Source organism: Seriola aureovittata, chromosome 13 (assembly GCF_021018895.1).
Source record: "Seriola aureovittata isolate HTS-2021-v1 ecotype China chromosome 13, ASM2101889v1, whole genome shotgun sequence".
NCBI lineage: Eukaryota > Metazoa > Chordata > Actinopteri > Carangiformes > Carangidae > Seriola > Seriola aureovittata.
This window is the reverse complement of record NC_079376.1, coordinates 16,522,146-16,537,340: the sequence shown is the minus strand read 5'-3', so window position 1 is coordinate 16,537,340 and position 15,195 is coordinate 16,522,146. Positions and strand designations below refer to the sequence as shown.

Below are 15,195 nucleotides of genomic sequence, written 5' to 3'. Positions count from 1 at the left end.
TCTCTTAATCGTCAAAGTCAACATTGTTGTCCCATTTCCATTTATTGTTCTAAATACTGTACATGTAAACACAACATGGGATTTTTGGCCATGATTTTAGGCAGAAACTGACCCTTAACCCACTGGTCCTGCTGCAAAACCTTCTACCACATTGGTGTCCATAGGGTGTGTCTTGTGCCAGTGTTTACAGGATTTAGTTCCACTGTGTTTGTCATAGTAATCCTGGAAGGATAGAAAGGTCATTACAAGTGACATTATGGGCTGAACAAAGCACTCTTTAGGAGGCAGATCCTCATGATGATCATTCTCAAAGAAGCTAATCTTTTTGAACAGGTGAAGGAGTTATCATATTTCCAAACTGTTAAGAAATAACGTGGCTTTTTCATATCCTTGAAATGTACTAGCTGTTCCTTGACATGTCAGAGCATGATCTAGTTTCGCCATCACTAGACAGGCTGCAGCAATTATTTTATCAAAAACAAACGAAAACTTCCATGTAATACAAGATGTTGAAATGCTTGGCTTGGCTGACTGGCTGTATACCACTGTTGTGTGGAGATAACAGCGGCGGAGAAAGATGCTCTGATCAGAATAACTGACTTTAATTTTAATTTTGATTTTTGATCCTTTCTTCAAATCAAAGCAATATTATTATAGTATTGAGCTGAAGTATTACTACTGCCTAAAATAGACCCTTCAACAGACTACACACCCCAGTTTGTGCACCAGACTGGCCAACAGCCTCAACCTGGTCTAGAGAGCCTTAATCAGCATTTAATGAGATGAAATGCTCAAGGATGAAAATGTCTAAGGAGTAGCGCTGCCTTTTCTGTTTACGTTTAACAATTGTTACGAGGTGTCTGCAAGTTTAATGAAGGCAAACCAAAGACTTAAGCAGGCTAAACCATAGCTCAAATGTAAACAAAGGTTGAGCCCTGCTGCCCAAAAATAAAAACAAAAGATGTAAACTGCTGTAATATTTCCTTCCCACTGGCACACTTATAGTTTAAGATGATATTGGCTTATCACACCTACATAAGTATGGGTGTTTGTGTGTTGCAGAAGTGCAATAATTACATGCAGAACGTAAATGCTGGAGAGACCCTTAGGTAATTTATTTTAGAGAATATGTGTCTGTTACATAATTTGTCCAACAGAGATCACTCTCTACTCATTACAACAATCTGATCCGCCAACGGTGAATGTCACAATGCTTTAATATGCAGATTTGAGGGAGCCTTAGTAAATGTGTTATCTAATGTGCATATGTTTTGGGAAAAAATAATGAAGGCCAATGTCCTTAAGCTACTGTATATAATAATAATAATAATAATAATACATTTTATTTAAAGGCGCCTTTCTTGGCACTCAAGGACACCGTACAGAGTTATATACAGTACATACTCCCTTTCCTTTTCTTTATAAACCCTTTTCCCAGCATTTTCCAGCTCCTCCTGAGGGATCCTGACACGTTCCCAGACCAGCATAAAAAACAACAGTATTATGATGCTGTAAAAAGTTTACACTTCTTCATGTAGAGTTAGATATCTTTATTATTTCTTACAGTGCAAACAGAAAATTTCACTTTCTCCACCTCCTCCTTCTTGACCTCCTTGTCCTCCAGACTTGTGCTGTCTTCTGTTTGGGGTTTTCTTCTTGCAGAGCAGCCACGTCAGTGTGGTTCCTTTCGGCTTTTATTTTGTCCTCATAGTCCTGGCTGATCTGTCTTCCTGTGGTCTGGCGGGCCTCCTCCATCTGCCTCTCTGGAATTTATTTCTGGTGTTGGATTTTCACTTCAAGGGCATTGGGCATTGTTGGGCTCTTTCTCACAATCCAGGAGTTTTTTTTCACCTCCTCTTTGTTTTGCTTAACTTTTATCTTGTCTGCATCTAAATGCAAGCCCTATCATGTGCCCTCAACAACTCCTTTGTCTCACGAAGCATTTCCTTGTCTATGATTAACTTCTCTAGTTCCTTGGTGAGCTGAGCATGATCCTGGGAACTCTGTCCTTCTGTGATCTGGCAGGCCTCCACCCGACTCCCAGGTTTTTCTTTAGGTGGGGTTGGATCTTCTCCTCACACTGCAGGAATCCTTTCCCCTCCTTGTAGTTTTTCTGAGGGCTTACCCAGCCCTCCCGGAAAAGCAACAGCATCTCTTGTGCCCTCTCTAACAACTCTATTGCGTAATGGAGCATTTCATCACATGTGATCCTCTCCAGATCTTCGCCCTCATTCATCTCATTCTTCCCTGACATTTTTCTTTTGCCTGGTGAAGGTTGTTCCTTCTGCAGAACGTATTTCAAGTGAAAACCTATCCAGTCTGCCTGTAAATTCATCACCGTATCCTCTGTCCTCTCTAACAACTCTATAAAGCCACAGAGCTCTGAACTTTGAATTCACCATTTTCAGTTCTTCCATGAGCTTCTCACCCTTAGGTTTTCCTTAGCTCGCAAGGCGTGTTCATTCTCCAGAAGAATTTTTCAATCAATTTCTTTAAGCAACACTTCTTCTCCTCCTACAGTTTGACCCTCACCATTCATAACACAAATTCCAAGAGCCAGAGCAACTATTTGTGTCCATGTTGTCTTATTGAGCTTGATTTTATCCTGAAAGATGCTATTAAATCCATCACGCACGGCACTTGTAGGACCAGTCAGTGAGACATGCTGTGTCAACACCCTACTAACACGTCATGCTATGATTGAGAAATTCATGAACTGTTTTCCTGTGGGTGCCCTTATCTCTTTGGTAAGTCCCTGTGATTGCAGAATTCTGGAAGGTATAATAAAGGCTGTCTATGGGCCACAATTATGAAATTGTGGAATTTTCCATGAAATGCCCCATTGCATGGAAAAATTGTTCATGTGCAGAAAATGCAATTCACTGTTAAAAACATAATTTTTTGAAGATTTCATCAGGGTGCAAAGATGGAGTGTACTTCCCCTCAGATATAAATCAGTCCAAATTAGACAACCTGTCTGTAGCTAAACAATTATATATGACATTATTCTTAAGATACTTTACAACTTGATCATTTCCTCCTCTCTGCGGAATACAGAAGTGACAACTTTGTACTGATCTGCTACACTTGCTGCAGGGAGAAGGGGTTGATTCACTTTATACTTACAAATCTTAATTCCTTCAGAAACCCAAGAAAATCCTTGAACTCACCTGTCCTGGATTCTGTGGGGGAAAAATTGTGGTTTGATTAATTCCAGTAGCAATTTGCTGTTTAATCTAAAGGAAGCTGGAATATGCTTGGTTATTTAACCAGATGATTAGGTAAATAACCAAGCATATAATGAGAACAGTAACTATTATGAATTGTTGACATTTTAAAGGGAAGGAGAGCCAGAGAGTCTAAAATAGAGGAACATTGCTCCACAAAAGAACATTGGTTTGCAGAGAAGCACAAGACAGAAACTCAAATTCATCTTTTGAATAACCAGTGTAAAGTTATTGTCCCATTAGCGACTTAGCAAACTTGACAAACTAACACATTTTCTAACTGGCCATTAGCAAGAATATTAGCGAGTTTTATTTGACCTCTTCAATAACTTTTTATTGAGAAAAAATGGTGTTCAGTGGTGAACAAAATGTAAAATCCACCCCCCACCCCTTCCTCTGTCTGCCTCACTCCAATCCCTCCTTAACTTACCCCTCAACCTTCCTTCTATCTCCCCAACCCCCACTATCTTCTCTTTTCTCCACATGTTCCCACCCGCCCCATCTATCCACCCTCTTTCTCTCCCCTCATCCCCCCATCCATTCCTTAACCCTAACCCTTACCCCCTTCCCCCTCCCACCGCTACACTTTATTGTTGTTAAAAAGATAACTGATTGATTGAAACTAAATAAATCCAATAAAAAAAATCAATCATATTTCTGTATTTCTCAACCAATATCAATATCAATATACAGTGTAACAACAACTATATGACATGGTCTATTGTAAAATAGAGGCACTGGTTCAGTATCTGTTATAAAAACATTTATTTTTTTACATTTGGATTTAATAATAATAATAATAATAATAATAATAATAATCTTTAGTTATAGAGCGCTTTTCATACGAAGGATGTAGGTCAAAGTGCTTTACAATAAAAAAAGGATAAATATAAAGTCAATGAAAATAGACAATAGAAAGACTGGATAATAAAATATGTATATGAAAAATAAAAACAGCAGCAACAACAACAACAACAACAACAACAACAACAACAACAACTTGACGGGTTAGCTCCACTCAAAGATGTTAAAAATATTTAAAAGTTTAAAACTTATGAAACCAACTTTTAGATATAAATGCTATAGTAAAACACTGAAACTCTTTCTAAAAGAAACCTGAAGAGAACAAAAACTTCATTTCCCAGGTTGCAGTGCACATCTGAAACGTCATGTCGAAGACGTCAAACTCATGCTGCCTGCAACAACAACAAACAGTTGAACTAGCCAAACGTTAACATTGCGTTTACTTTAGTTATTATTCTGTGTTAGTACTGTAGCTGTTTTATCGGCAGACATGTCCGGAAAGGCCAAGGATATCCTACAAATTGACCTGTATGGTTTACTCGGCATTGAAAGCACTGCTACAACGAAAGAGGTGTGTGAATAAGCTAGCTGTTAAGCTAGTTACACAAAAACTGTTACCGTTAAGTTAGCCGCTGCTGTTTCTAAGCAGACTGGATGATGTTCTGACTGGCAGTTTATCGGTGTTAAGTGTTAAAAAAAAGATATGTTTGTACACGGTGAGTTTATAAGTGTATGAGGACATTTTTGTCCACAAGTAGGAGGCAATGGTAGCTTGCTACCACTGAGCTTGTAGCAGTGAGTGTGTGTGTGTGTGTGTGTGTGTGTGTAAATTAACGTAACACATTAATTTTTTTTTCAGTTAAGGGAAACGACATGTAAATTAAACGAGGACTGAGATTTCAGGTGTAGTGAGACTCCACGTAGCATAAGACACTAACCGGCTAATGGCTAAGTCACCACGGTGTGATACAATAAAGACGCCACTGAGCGGCGACGTTGCATCAATGAAGTCTTTGGCATGACTATGAGCAACACAAGACTGACATGAAATACATTTGTCATAGGCATATAACTATTTAATGAATATAAATTCCAAATTGTATGGATGTGAAATTAATTTTAAGTCTGCTAACTCAGCGTACATTCTTTATCTAGAAACTAAACCCACAGAACTGATCACATGTAATCTTGGAGTGGTAATATGATTTAATCTGATCAGCTCCGGAAAATTGATAATTAAGGGCATAAATTGCTGTGATACTGGGGGCAGCCTATGTTAGATCTGTTATCTCACCCCTGTATTCTACAAAACAAACAGGATTTTGCCTGAATTACATGTGCTTGCAAGGATTTTAAATTAACTCTGGGAAGATTTGTTGACTCTTCTCTACATTTAATTTCCCAGCCCAGAGTGGTTCACCATGATGTCCTGAATCCAGCATTTTCCCTAAGACCACCACTCCTCACAGTTTCCAGCATGCAGAATCCACAGCCCCGTAGGGAAATTAAAATGACTGCCAAAACGAGGGAGGAAGTTAATTTCTTAATTGGATTTCAAAGTCCTGTCCTCCCCAGAGGAATATCCTGGAGGAAGGGGAGGTTGGTGGTTGTGGCTTGGGCAGAATTGAGACTCTAAAATGCAGAATGCTGGTTCTGTGAGGTCTGCTGATGGTCGAGAGAGATAGAGAATGTTTGTTTGTGTGTGTGTGTGTGTGTGTGTGTGTGTGTGTGTGTGTGTGTGTGTGTGTGTGTGTGTGTGTGTGTGTGTGTGTGTATGTATGTATGTATGTGTGTGCGCGCGCGTGCGTGTGTGATGAATTGAGGCTTGGGGTGGGGGGCTCAAAAATCAATCAAGTGTGAGAAGACAGATGTCATCAGATGGGCTACTTATCCCAATTGTTTGGCCCTCTGCTCCACCACCACTATCAGGCATGTTGTGCATCACAGAGACAGGGAAAGCTCATCCCTCAGTCTGTATATGTGGGCTTTGCAACGGATCGTAAAACATTGCCTTGATGCAGTGATGAGTTGATGAGTATTTGCGTTCTGCATCTCCTGCTTCTATTTAGCATCTCTTTCTATTATCACTGCTGTTGACCTTCCTCTGAGCTTGGGTGTCGGATAAATGCTGCGGAAACTGGCATGTCAGAGCCTAAGATTTATTGACTATGGATGCCTGGGGTTTGTTTTAGTCTTGTAATGCTAAGGGAGGCTGTTGTTGAAGGCTAGCCACCATTTAAAGAGTTGTGCTCATGCATATTAGCAGGGCTTGAGGAGTAATTGCATAAGTGTGTGTTTTACCTACCACAGATTGCTTGGTAAAACAGCATCAACAGCCAAGACCACACAAAATTTATTGTGGTTTATTCGGCTACTTAAATTGGGGTGTACCTGATGTGTTGCAGTGTATGCAGTAACTACATGCCTGGATGATTAACTTCGAGGCAGATCATCCAAGGGAAGGTGTTCACATTACACTGTAAACTGAGTGTCTGCTTGGTTGGATTTTCATTGCATCCTATGGTTCACATCCACAGTGATGTAACCAGGGGTCATCAGGTTTGAATTCTTTTAACATCATTAAGGTTAAATGCATTGATCTGTTTGTTATATATTACGTCAGACAAAGCTCTTCACATATGATATGAATAAAAACCTCAGTAACAGTTTGTTGCCATTTTCAGTTACTGCTAGCTTGGGATCATCCATTAGGTCAGCTGAATTATGTAAAATGATAACAAAAAATGATCACATCATTTTGATACCTATTGATTAAAAATTAATAATGCTAAATGAATACCCAGTTGACTGTCTCACGGTTTGTTTTCATTACATCAAGTTTTTCTTCTTGCTTTTAGCTCTCCCATTCTCCATCTGTTAATGGCCTCTTTGCCCATGTCCTTGTTCTTCTCCCTCCTTCTCCTTGTTGTGCCTGTTATTATTTTCCTCCAGCTGATAATGTCCCGTAAATAGCAGAGTGTTGTAATTAAGGAGGATGGGCCCATGGCAGATCAGGCAGCTAATCAGACACGCAGGCTAAGGACCCTAACAGGGCTGTACTGCGGCTGCAGCAGGACCAGTTTGTCAACTATAATTGGCACCAAAGAGTAGTGTAATGAGGACAAGATGTAGGCATGCAGTTAAGACCGTGGCAGGCAGGGATCAGGGCATCCCAGAGAGTCTGTTTTTCACCAGGCACTAACCATTAGGCTACTGTTGGCCTGCTGCTGCACAATTGGAGTCTTTCCTTGTTTTTTTTTTTTTTTGGTTCCTCACTCTTCAAACTCAAGCATGGGAAATAGTTGATATTTCTCCCATTCATTTTGTCTTTTTTATAAGACAAGGAAAATGAGCATGTGACTGTAGAATAATTTGAATTGCAAGAGAGAAAACAAAGCAGAATATTTGCTCTTCTGTTAGCACAAGCAGTTTGTTTTAGCCAAGCAGTTCTTATGGTTTTCTCTTCAAATGTTCTTACTTATAACTGATTCAAGAGCCAATCCTGAAAGATCATGCTGAATGCAAAAAGACAATTGCTACAGTAATTGACTGGATTAGAAGAAAGAAAGATGCCACTTGAGCTGAGAGCTCTTATCCACACACATGTGCTAACCTCGCTTTGGCTTCTAGTTTGTAGGACCAAAGGGCTTTAGGGTCTTCCAGCATCAATTAAGGCTTGCGTGATACGGCATTGATGGGAGTAATCATGTATTATTTAACAAAACAGCACTGGAAGCGCAGTTTAGACAAGATATGGTAGAAGATGCTAGAAGGAGTGAAAAGGAAAGGAGCAGTAGATAGAGAGAAAAGCTTGAGAGAAAGGGAGGTAAGATAATAAAGTTAAATGTAGAGAAGCATGTGTGTTAACTTAACCTTTAACTGAGCTCAGTGAGGCAAAGATGAAGATGTGCAACTTGGCTACTCTCCACCAGAACAGCATCAATAATGACATGTTGTGCTTGTCAAACAGCTCAGCTGGCCAGACTTTTGTCCTGACAACATTAAACATCTCCAATGTTTACAGCAGATGGAGACATGTTTATCTTGTCAGCTGGCTGCAGGTGAAGAAGAACATGAGAAGTAGAGTGTGAGCTCAGGACACGGAGTCACCTCTTAAAGGACCATAGCAGTTGTTAATTTTAAATCACACATGCTTAACTTTGCATCTGTGAACTGTGTTACTGTTTTAAAAATCTTAATTAATTTTTCTACCATTCCAGGCATCCATGGGTTTAAATTGTGTATAAAAATGTCACCTTCTTTTGAATCTTGCTTGTGTAAGCATGAAGGTGCATTCGTTTTTGTCAAAATTGCATTATTGTTGAGAGGTAATGCACTTCAAATTAAAAAAAAAACATCAGTCTGCACATAAAATGCATTACCATGCAAAGATGGACTACACCACTCAAGCAAGTTTGATGGATTTTATTCTAGTTGATTTTCATATGATATGGTAATGAAAGGAAACCAATTGATAGTTGGAGAGGTTGGAAAAAAACTAAAACATGCATTTGGAAATAGTCAGTAAAGATGTTCACAAAACTGTAGTTTAAGAACTATAACTTCGTAGTGTAGTGGTGATGTAGTCCTTAAAAGCAGATTCTTTTCCACTATGTGTTGTAAAAGCACTGATTGGACTGTATAAAGCAGGGAGTCCAGATGTTACGACTGCCTGCCTGTTACTTAGGACACTTTGCTTCCACAGTGGCTCTGCTTGCTTCTTTGCTTTTCTGTGGTCCCAGTGAGGAACGCCATTTTGTTCAACTGTATACCTGTATACGGATGAATGACAGTAAACTTGACCTTTAAACTTCCATTTTCATTCCCTTGTACCTTACCAAAAGTCTTTATAGAGAACTGGACAAAGCAATGATAGTGAGCACAGAGAAAAGAAAGGGGAGAGACAGACAGGGGGAGGCTAAAAAAGGGAAATGGGCTTAGGCCATCAAGCATATGTGTTTGGCGCCAGTCCATAGCCCTGCGTGTCAGTCTTGATCTGTAGGAAGGCTCTGTGCCAAGCAGCAAGACTAAATATCCCTTAATGATGTCTAGTCTCTCAAAGCCCTCTCGGTGAACCAAGTTCTCATTTACTATTGGAACTATAATGAGAAAAAAAAACTGGTGTTGACCAAGAGATAGAGGAAAGGACTTGTGACATTTAGGAGCTGTCTGAACCATGATAATCTCCAGAGGGTTCACTGGAGGCTTGTGGCTTTCATATAACCATGTGAAGGCTTAGTTCTTGTAGCTTGGACAATGGGCATCCAGCTTAATGTGTCTACCTTGACTGTCATGGAGACTCATTGGAGTCGCTGTGTAAAAAGACTTGGACACTGACGGATTACACCATTCTGCTCAGTTCCCTCAGAGTTGACTTTTGTTTCCCCCTGAGTAAAGTCAACTCTGTATGTTTTGGTGTGCAGTCTTGAGAGTAAATTGTGCAAAACAACACACAGGGACAAGGCGTTCAATGCAAATGTTTCCCAGGCTTGAAGAGAGGAGCTCCCAAATTCTATGGCCCGTAGCGTACTGGCACGAGATTGGTTTGCGCTAAGGGGGGTGTATAGGAAAACATGCAGAACTTTGGCATGGCTGATTAAGACTGGCGAGAAAGTGTATGTCAGTGTGTGTGTTTGTGTCTGAGCTTGGACGTATGGGGGATGTATGTGCCAAGTCCTTTGCATGCAATGCATAAATATGAGCGTGTGTTTTCAGAGGTTGTGTGCAGAGAGCCTCATCACCGCACTCTACAGCCCCCTCTGGTCTCCACTGAAAGTTTTCCTGCTTCCCCTCTTTCTCCAGAGGAGCAGAGATCTAATGAAAACCACCTTGTCATTAACTGGTCCCTAGAAGGACCAATGAATGGTTAACATTCCAAGCAGTGACCCAGCGTTAACAAAAAAATCAGCTAAAACTAAAACCTCATATGACATTACAACACTCCAAAGTATTGTTTAGTTTTTCCACTTTCGTTCTCTGAACCTCCCAAAAGTGTTGGCTACCAGCCTAAGATATTAATTGCGTCCTCCTCATATTTGTTGTACACAATGGCACTCTGTTTGTGTATGTTATTGTAATATTTTTTTGTAAAGTTTGAATAAAGATGTACTGATACTAGGCTGTAACACATTTATCTCGCAAACTGGCAATTTGCCTGAAAACAATTTGGGATTCTTGTGTGGGTAATTCACTGTGCATTATGTACCGTGGTGCTTAGATTCCATTAACAACATGTCAAAAGGACACGAAGCAGAGGATCCGCTCAGGTGTTGATTTGATCCAAACAATACAATCCCAGATTTTTATTTAAATGCAGACCACATTTCACCCCCAGTGCTTCCATGTCAGACTGTTACTATTTGTGCTGTTATTTCAATGGGACCATCATTTTTTATTCAGACTTTAGTTTTCTGGGCCAAGGAAGGCAGGATAAAGATAATTGGTACTGAGAGTAAGAATTTAAATTTCACATGGCCAAAATCTTTGCTTAAGTGAATGATTCGTTCTCTTTGTGTCCTAATCAACATTTTCCACTCTACATAACTTCAGGGGTTCTTCTGTTTCCTTCCTAGATCAAGAAAGCTTATCGACAGAAAGCCTTGACATGCCATCCAGACAAGAACCCAGACAACCCAAAAGCAGGTGAGTGAGCCAGTTAATGTGTTTTATCTGTGTTTGCTTCTCTTCATCATCTCTCTTCACTATCCAAGCTCCAGAGTAGCGCTCTCAGCAATTTAAACCCTGCCAGACAGCGAAGCCACAGCCCTCTGTAGGAAGTCTAACCAGCGCCTCTCTCTCCCACCGGCTCTCTAGCCAGACAGGACCAGCCAAACACCACCAGCACCACCATCACCCCACTCCATCCCTCTACTTGGCTTTATGAGTCCTCCCACAGCCTGTCGCCAACTAGCATGTCAAAAATTAGACCAGGAAATCTCAATGTAGCTTTTTGTCAGGAGGGGGGGAAAAAAAGGCACCTTGGACAAAGGCTGGTCATGAGGCATGTTTTCAAGTGAGGTTTATGTGGTTGCTGGATGGTTCAGACAATTCCTGATTATGTCAGGAAAAAAAAACTGGGAAATTGGTGGGGTTGAGTGGGATAATACAAAAGCAGGGGGTCGGTTTCCCAGAAATGGAAAAGAAGTGGTTTGGAGGGCCTCAACACTTGAACCCGCATATGTACAGACCCGGTCACTATCGCACGAGAGCAGAGAAAGTCTTGGGACTTGCTGCGCCTCAAGGGAAGGTTGTGTGCGTGTAAGAGGTGACTTGGGGGTCATGATTCCTCACTGGCTGAAGACAACCCCCTTATCCCTCATTTTCCTCAACCTCCCATGTTGTGACACTCCTGCCTAGTGGGCATGGCAGGTCTACCCCAGTTGGATTTCATTCCAGCCCATTATATGCATGTAGGTAACCTGACCGCCTCTGCTGGTAGCATGATCTCCAGAGCCTCCTGTTAGTGTGCGCTGCCAGTCCCCACAGGGAGTAACAGTATCGGTTCGTTAGGCCTCTCATAAGTGAATGATTAAGCTTGGCTTGTATAGTGCAGTGGTGTGGCGGTTGTATGATGGGGAGTGGGATTGTGGTCTCCCTGTGTATGTTTGTGCATGTGTGTGAGTTGGATGACAAGTGTGGAGCTAGAGTCTTGCGTGGTAGTGGTGACTGCGGCAGTGGCCCCTTGAGGGGCTGTAATGGAAGATGGAGAGGGCAAGAGTTTTATGTGGTGATGCATGGCTGTGTCATTGGTGGAAACAGGTTTCGTGAGACTTCTTGCGCCTTTTTGAAGCTTAAAATTTCTCTCAGACCTGTGTCCCATGAAGATATCATGCTGAATACATAATGCTTTTCGGCATAAACCCATTCTTCACTCTTGTCATTGTCTTGTCGTGTCACATTTATAAATTTACCAGTGTTATGTCATTGCAATTTGTATTGCAGCTCTAAATGATCTGGTATGCGGCATTTGATTTATACTTTGTATTTTGTCCCTATACAAATAAACATTAAATAAATAATAATAATAATAATTTATTTGTGGATTCATAATTATATAAAAATATATATATTTTTATAGTTGATATTACACACGCATACAGAAACCTAGAATGTAAATGTTTATGTGTTGATTCAGTAACAGGGTTTTCAGTCTTATCACTTCTCTCATCTCACTTTGTTCTAGCTGAGCTCTTCCACCAGTTGTCCCAGGCCCTCGAGGTGCTAACTGATGCTGCTGCCAAGGTAAAACAACAGACCTCTCTCTCAAGCTGTCATACAAATGCACATAGACACAATTCATCTTGGTGTCCAATGCTGTGTTCAGGCTGCCTATGACAAGATCTGCGCTGCCAAGAAGCAAGCAGAAGAAAGAAACAGGAAACTAGATGATAAGAGAAAGAAAATAAAGCTTGGTGAGTTCAAATCTTGGAGCATCTCTTTTTTTTTTTTTTTTTTTTTTTTTTTTTTATTGTAAGTGGGTTTTGTTTTGGTATTGGAAAGGGTTATATTTGAATCAGATTTTGTTTGTCAGACATATACCAGGATTAACCCAACAAGAGCTGAGGTTTTTAAAGTGACGGGGACAGCCACATGGATTGTCCAGTATATGATAAAATATGAGCAGCTGTTATATATAAATAATAAATAATTATAATTATAAATAATCAAGTTACTTAGCATGGATTTGTCTGTTTCCTTGTGGAAGAGATTGAGTATGAAGGCAATACAGAGCTGTGTGTATGTGCTTTGCTATAACAGATTTGGAGGCCAGAGAGCGACAAGCAGAAGCTCAGAGCCAGGACGAGGTTCAAATCACTAGAACACTTGAAGAAGAGGTAAGAGAATAAATAGATACCACATGAGATATGATAGTCCACCACACATACCCCAGAGAGAAAATTAAAAATAAAAATTTCGCTATACTACAGGCCTCAGACATGCACTGGAATCAAGGTATTCCAGTGCATCCAGGAAATTCTGAAGCACGCCCAGGTGCTTTTATTCTGGTCTTCGTCAGATAGTTCCCTCTGATTGAGTTGAAATCTTTCAAAGACTTGGGTCAGGAACAAAGGCTCTATCTGAGACAGGCTTTTTTTCACTGCCATATCATAATTATCAGTAAACCCATTAGATAATATTGCATGACTTGATGCACTTTGTTCAGAAAGCCAATGATAAATAAAAATGGTGTGCATGCTTCCAAGGTGAGTCATGGCATATGCTCAATGTGCTTAATGCATGTAAATACGTGGCTTAGGCGGATGAGGTAACCAGTAGGTGGCACTGTTCCATTTTCTGTCTCATCTCAAGGTGTTATGGTCTTAACTGATGAAATAAGGTGTTCTGCACATTCTCTTGGAATAGCAGATAGGTTGTCATAGAATAGGGAAGCCATACAGGTGATGAATTACATCATTGCATGATGAAGAGTCAAAATGCATATGTTGCTTTCACTTAAATATTGTCTTGAAAATCTGTGTACATCACTGTTTTTATGTGTCTATCTCCACCAGATTGCCCGTTTAAGAGAGGAGGGATCCAGGCAGCTTGAGGAGGAACAGAGGCTCATCAGAGAGCAAATCCAGAGGGAAAGAGAAGCACAGCAGGAGCAAACAGGAGACTACGCTCAGAGAAGTATGTCCACTTCTAAGATTTAGCCTAGTCTATTCTGCTCCAGTCCAGGTTAACCAAACCAGTTCTTTGCAGGCCTGTTCTGCCTGGATAAATCCAGTTAGGTCCAGTGAAGTCATTTTACTACCCTGAAACCTCAGTTGAGTGAACCCCCATGTTTCCCAAACATCATAGTGTCAGTCCGACCACAGCAGTCACCAGGCAGCCTGTGGTTCACCAAATATTATTCACATAAAAAACAATAACAATAACCCAATGTATATTTGAATTGATGTTTTGTGTTAAAACACTTTGAAGAAGTCTATTTTAGTTTTTTGGCAGCAAGACAACTTGGCATGGTAACTTAGAAATGCCAAATACTACGCACATGCACACACACTGTCCATCAAACTTTTAACCTCATGATAATATTTTTGCATTAAAGCCTTGGTGTCTCCATTCTGGAGACATGAAAAAAAAATTAAGTCTTGTAAAATATGGCTATGGAAGTGTGGGTATATAAGGGAAGTACTGAGTCTTGGCCCTTGACTAGATCCCTTTTTGTGGCTGGGCAATTACTCATGCATAGTCAGCACGTCTCTTCCACTTGCACGCAGTCAGGCCTCCTCATCCCTCCCCTGGATGAGCGCTCTGTCTGTTCCATCTCGAGAGGCACTCTGTGGATCATCAGACTGTAGCAAGAACCATACATTTACCACATGACAGCCAGTTTTAAATTGCCGTCCATCTGCATGAGTCCCTTGAAAGCCATCTTGAGCGCCATATTTCTTTCTTCAGCAAAACAATTGTTTCTTTGTCTTTTCACCTTACCTTACATCTCACAGTTCTTGTTTTTTTCAGACCCAGGAGTGGAGAGATGTTCCAAGAGCAAAGTGAGCCCCAAATTGAAGGTAAGACTTTCAGCTATTGGGTTGTCAGTGAATGAGGTGGGGGTGAGGGTTGCAGTTCTTGGAATATTATGCAGGAAGATCGGAGGGGGTGGGGGGTCCCAGAATATTCAGCAGGAACTGCTCTATCTGAGTGAAAGTGCAGGCACTCAGCTGGGATTCTGATAGAACCTTAGACATTTGTAATTCATTATTTGGAGACCACATACGTTGTCCCACCAGCGTATTCTAACGGCCTTTCCTCCAGAGTAGGCCCTACGTCGTCCGGAGACCTGTGACTATGCCAAGAGAGGGCTTATTATATTAACTCCTGGAAGCGACCAAGCCTGCGCATATTAACGGACACTGGGGATGTTAGCTAATGTGTTTAGACATTAAATCTGGTTTTAAAATTTGATAGTCATCTAGCGCAGCAGTGTATTCCCTGACGTTTGTGTGTTCAGTTAGAAAAACAAACAGCAGCCTTAAGACTGACAGTATCACAGGTCATGTTCATGGACATGGGAACGTTACAGCATAGGTCTGTCTCAGAGGCTGTTGAGTCCTGACCACAGTTCATTTTTAAGATTATGTTAAGTGTCAGGTTTTTCATGTTGTTGTGAAACAAAATTTCTACATCAATAACTGCATTAGAATTTATTTAAGAA

General features: G+C 40.7%; 1 protein-coding gene across 3 annotated transcripts in view; it reads left to right on the top strand.

The window, feature by feature from the left end:
- The first annotated feature begins 4,399 nt into the window (after positions 1–4,399).
- Positions 4,400–15,195, top strand: part of dnajc17 (DnaJ (Hsp40) homolog, subfamily C, member 17) — a 32,112-nt gene continuing 21,316 nt past the window's right edge. For all 3 annotated transcript variants that reach the window (XM_056394175.1, XM_056394176.1, XM_056394174.1), the window contains exons 1-7: positions 4,400–4,602; positions 10,604–10,673; positions 12,214–12,272; positions 12,355–12,442; positions 12,789–12,865; positions 13,544–13,664; positions 14,502–14,551. In XM_056394175.1, the coding sequence (XP_056250150.1) occupies positions 4,522–4,602; positions 10,604–10,673; positions 12,214–12,272; positions 12,355–12,442; positions 12,789–12,865; positions 13,544–13,664; positions 14,502–14,551 (546 nt within the window). In that variant the 5' untranslated portion in view covers positions 4,400–4,521. The remainder of the gene's footprint in view (positions 4,603–10,603; positions 10,674–12,213; positions 12,273–12,354; positions 12,443–12,788; positions 12,866–13,543; positions 13,665–14,501; positions 14,552–15,195) is intronic.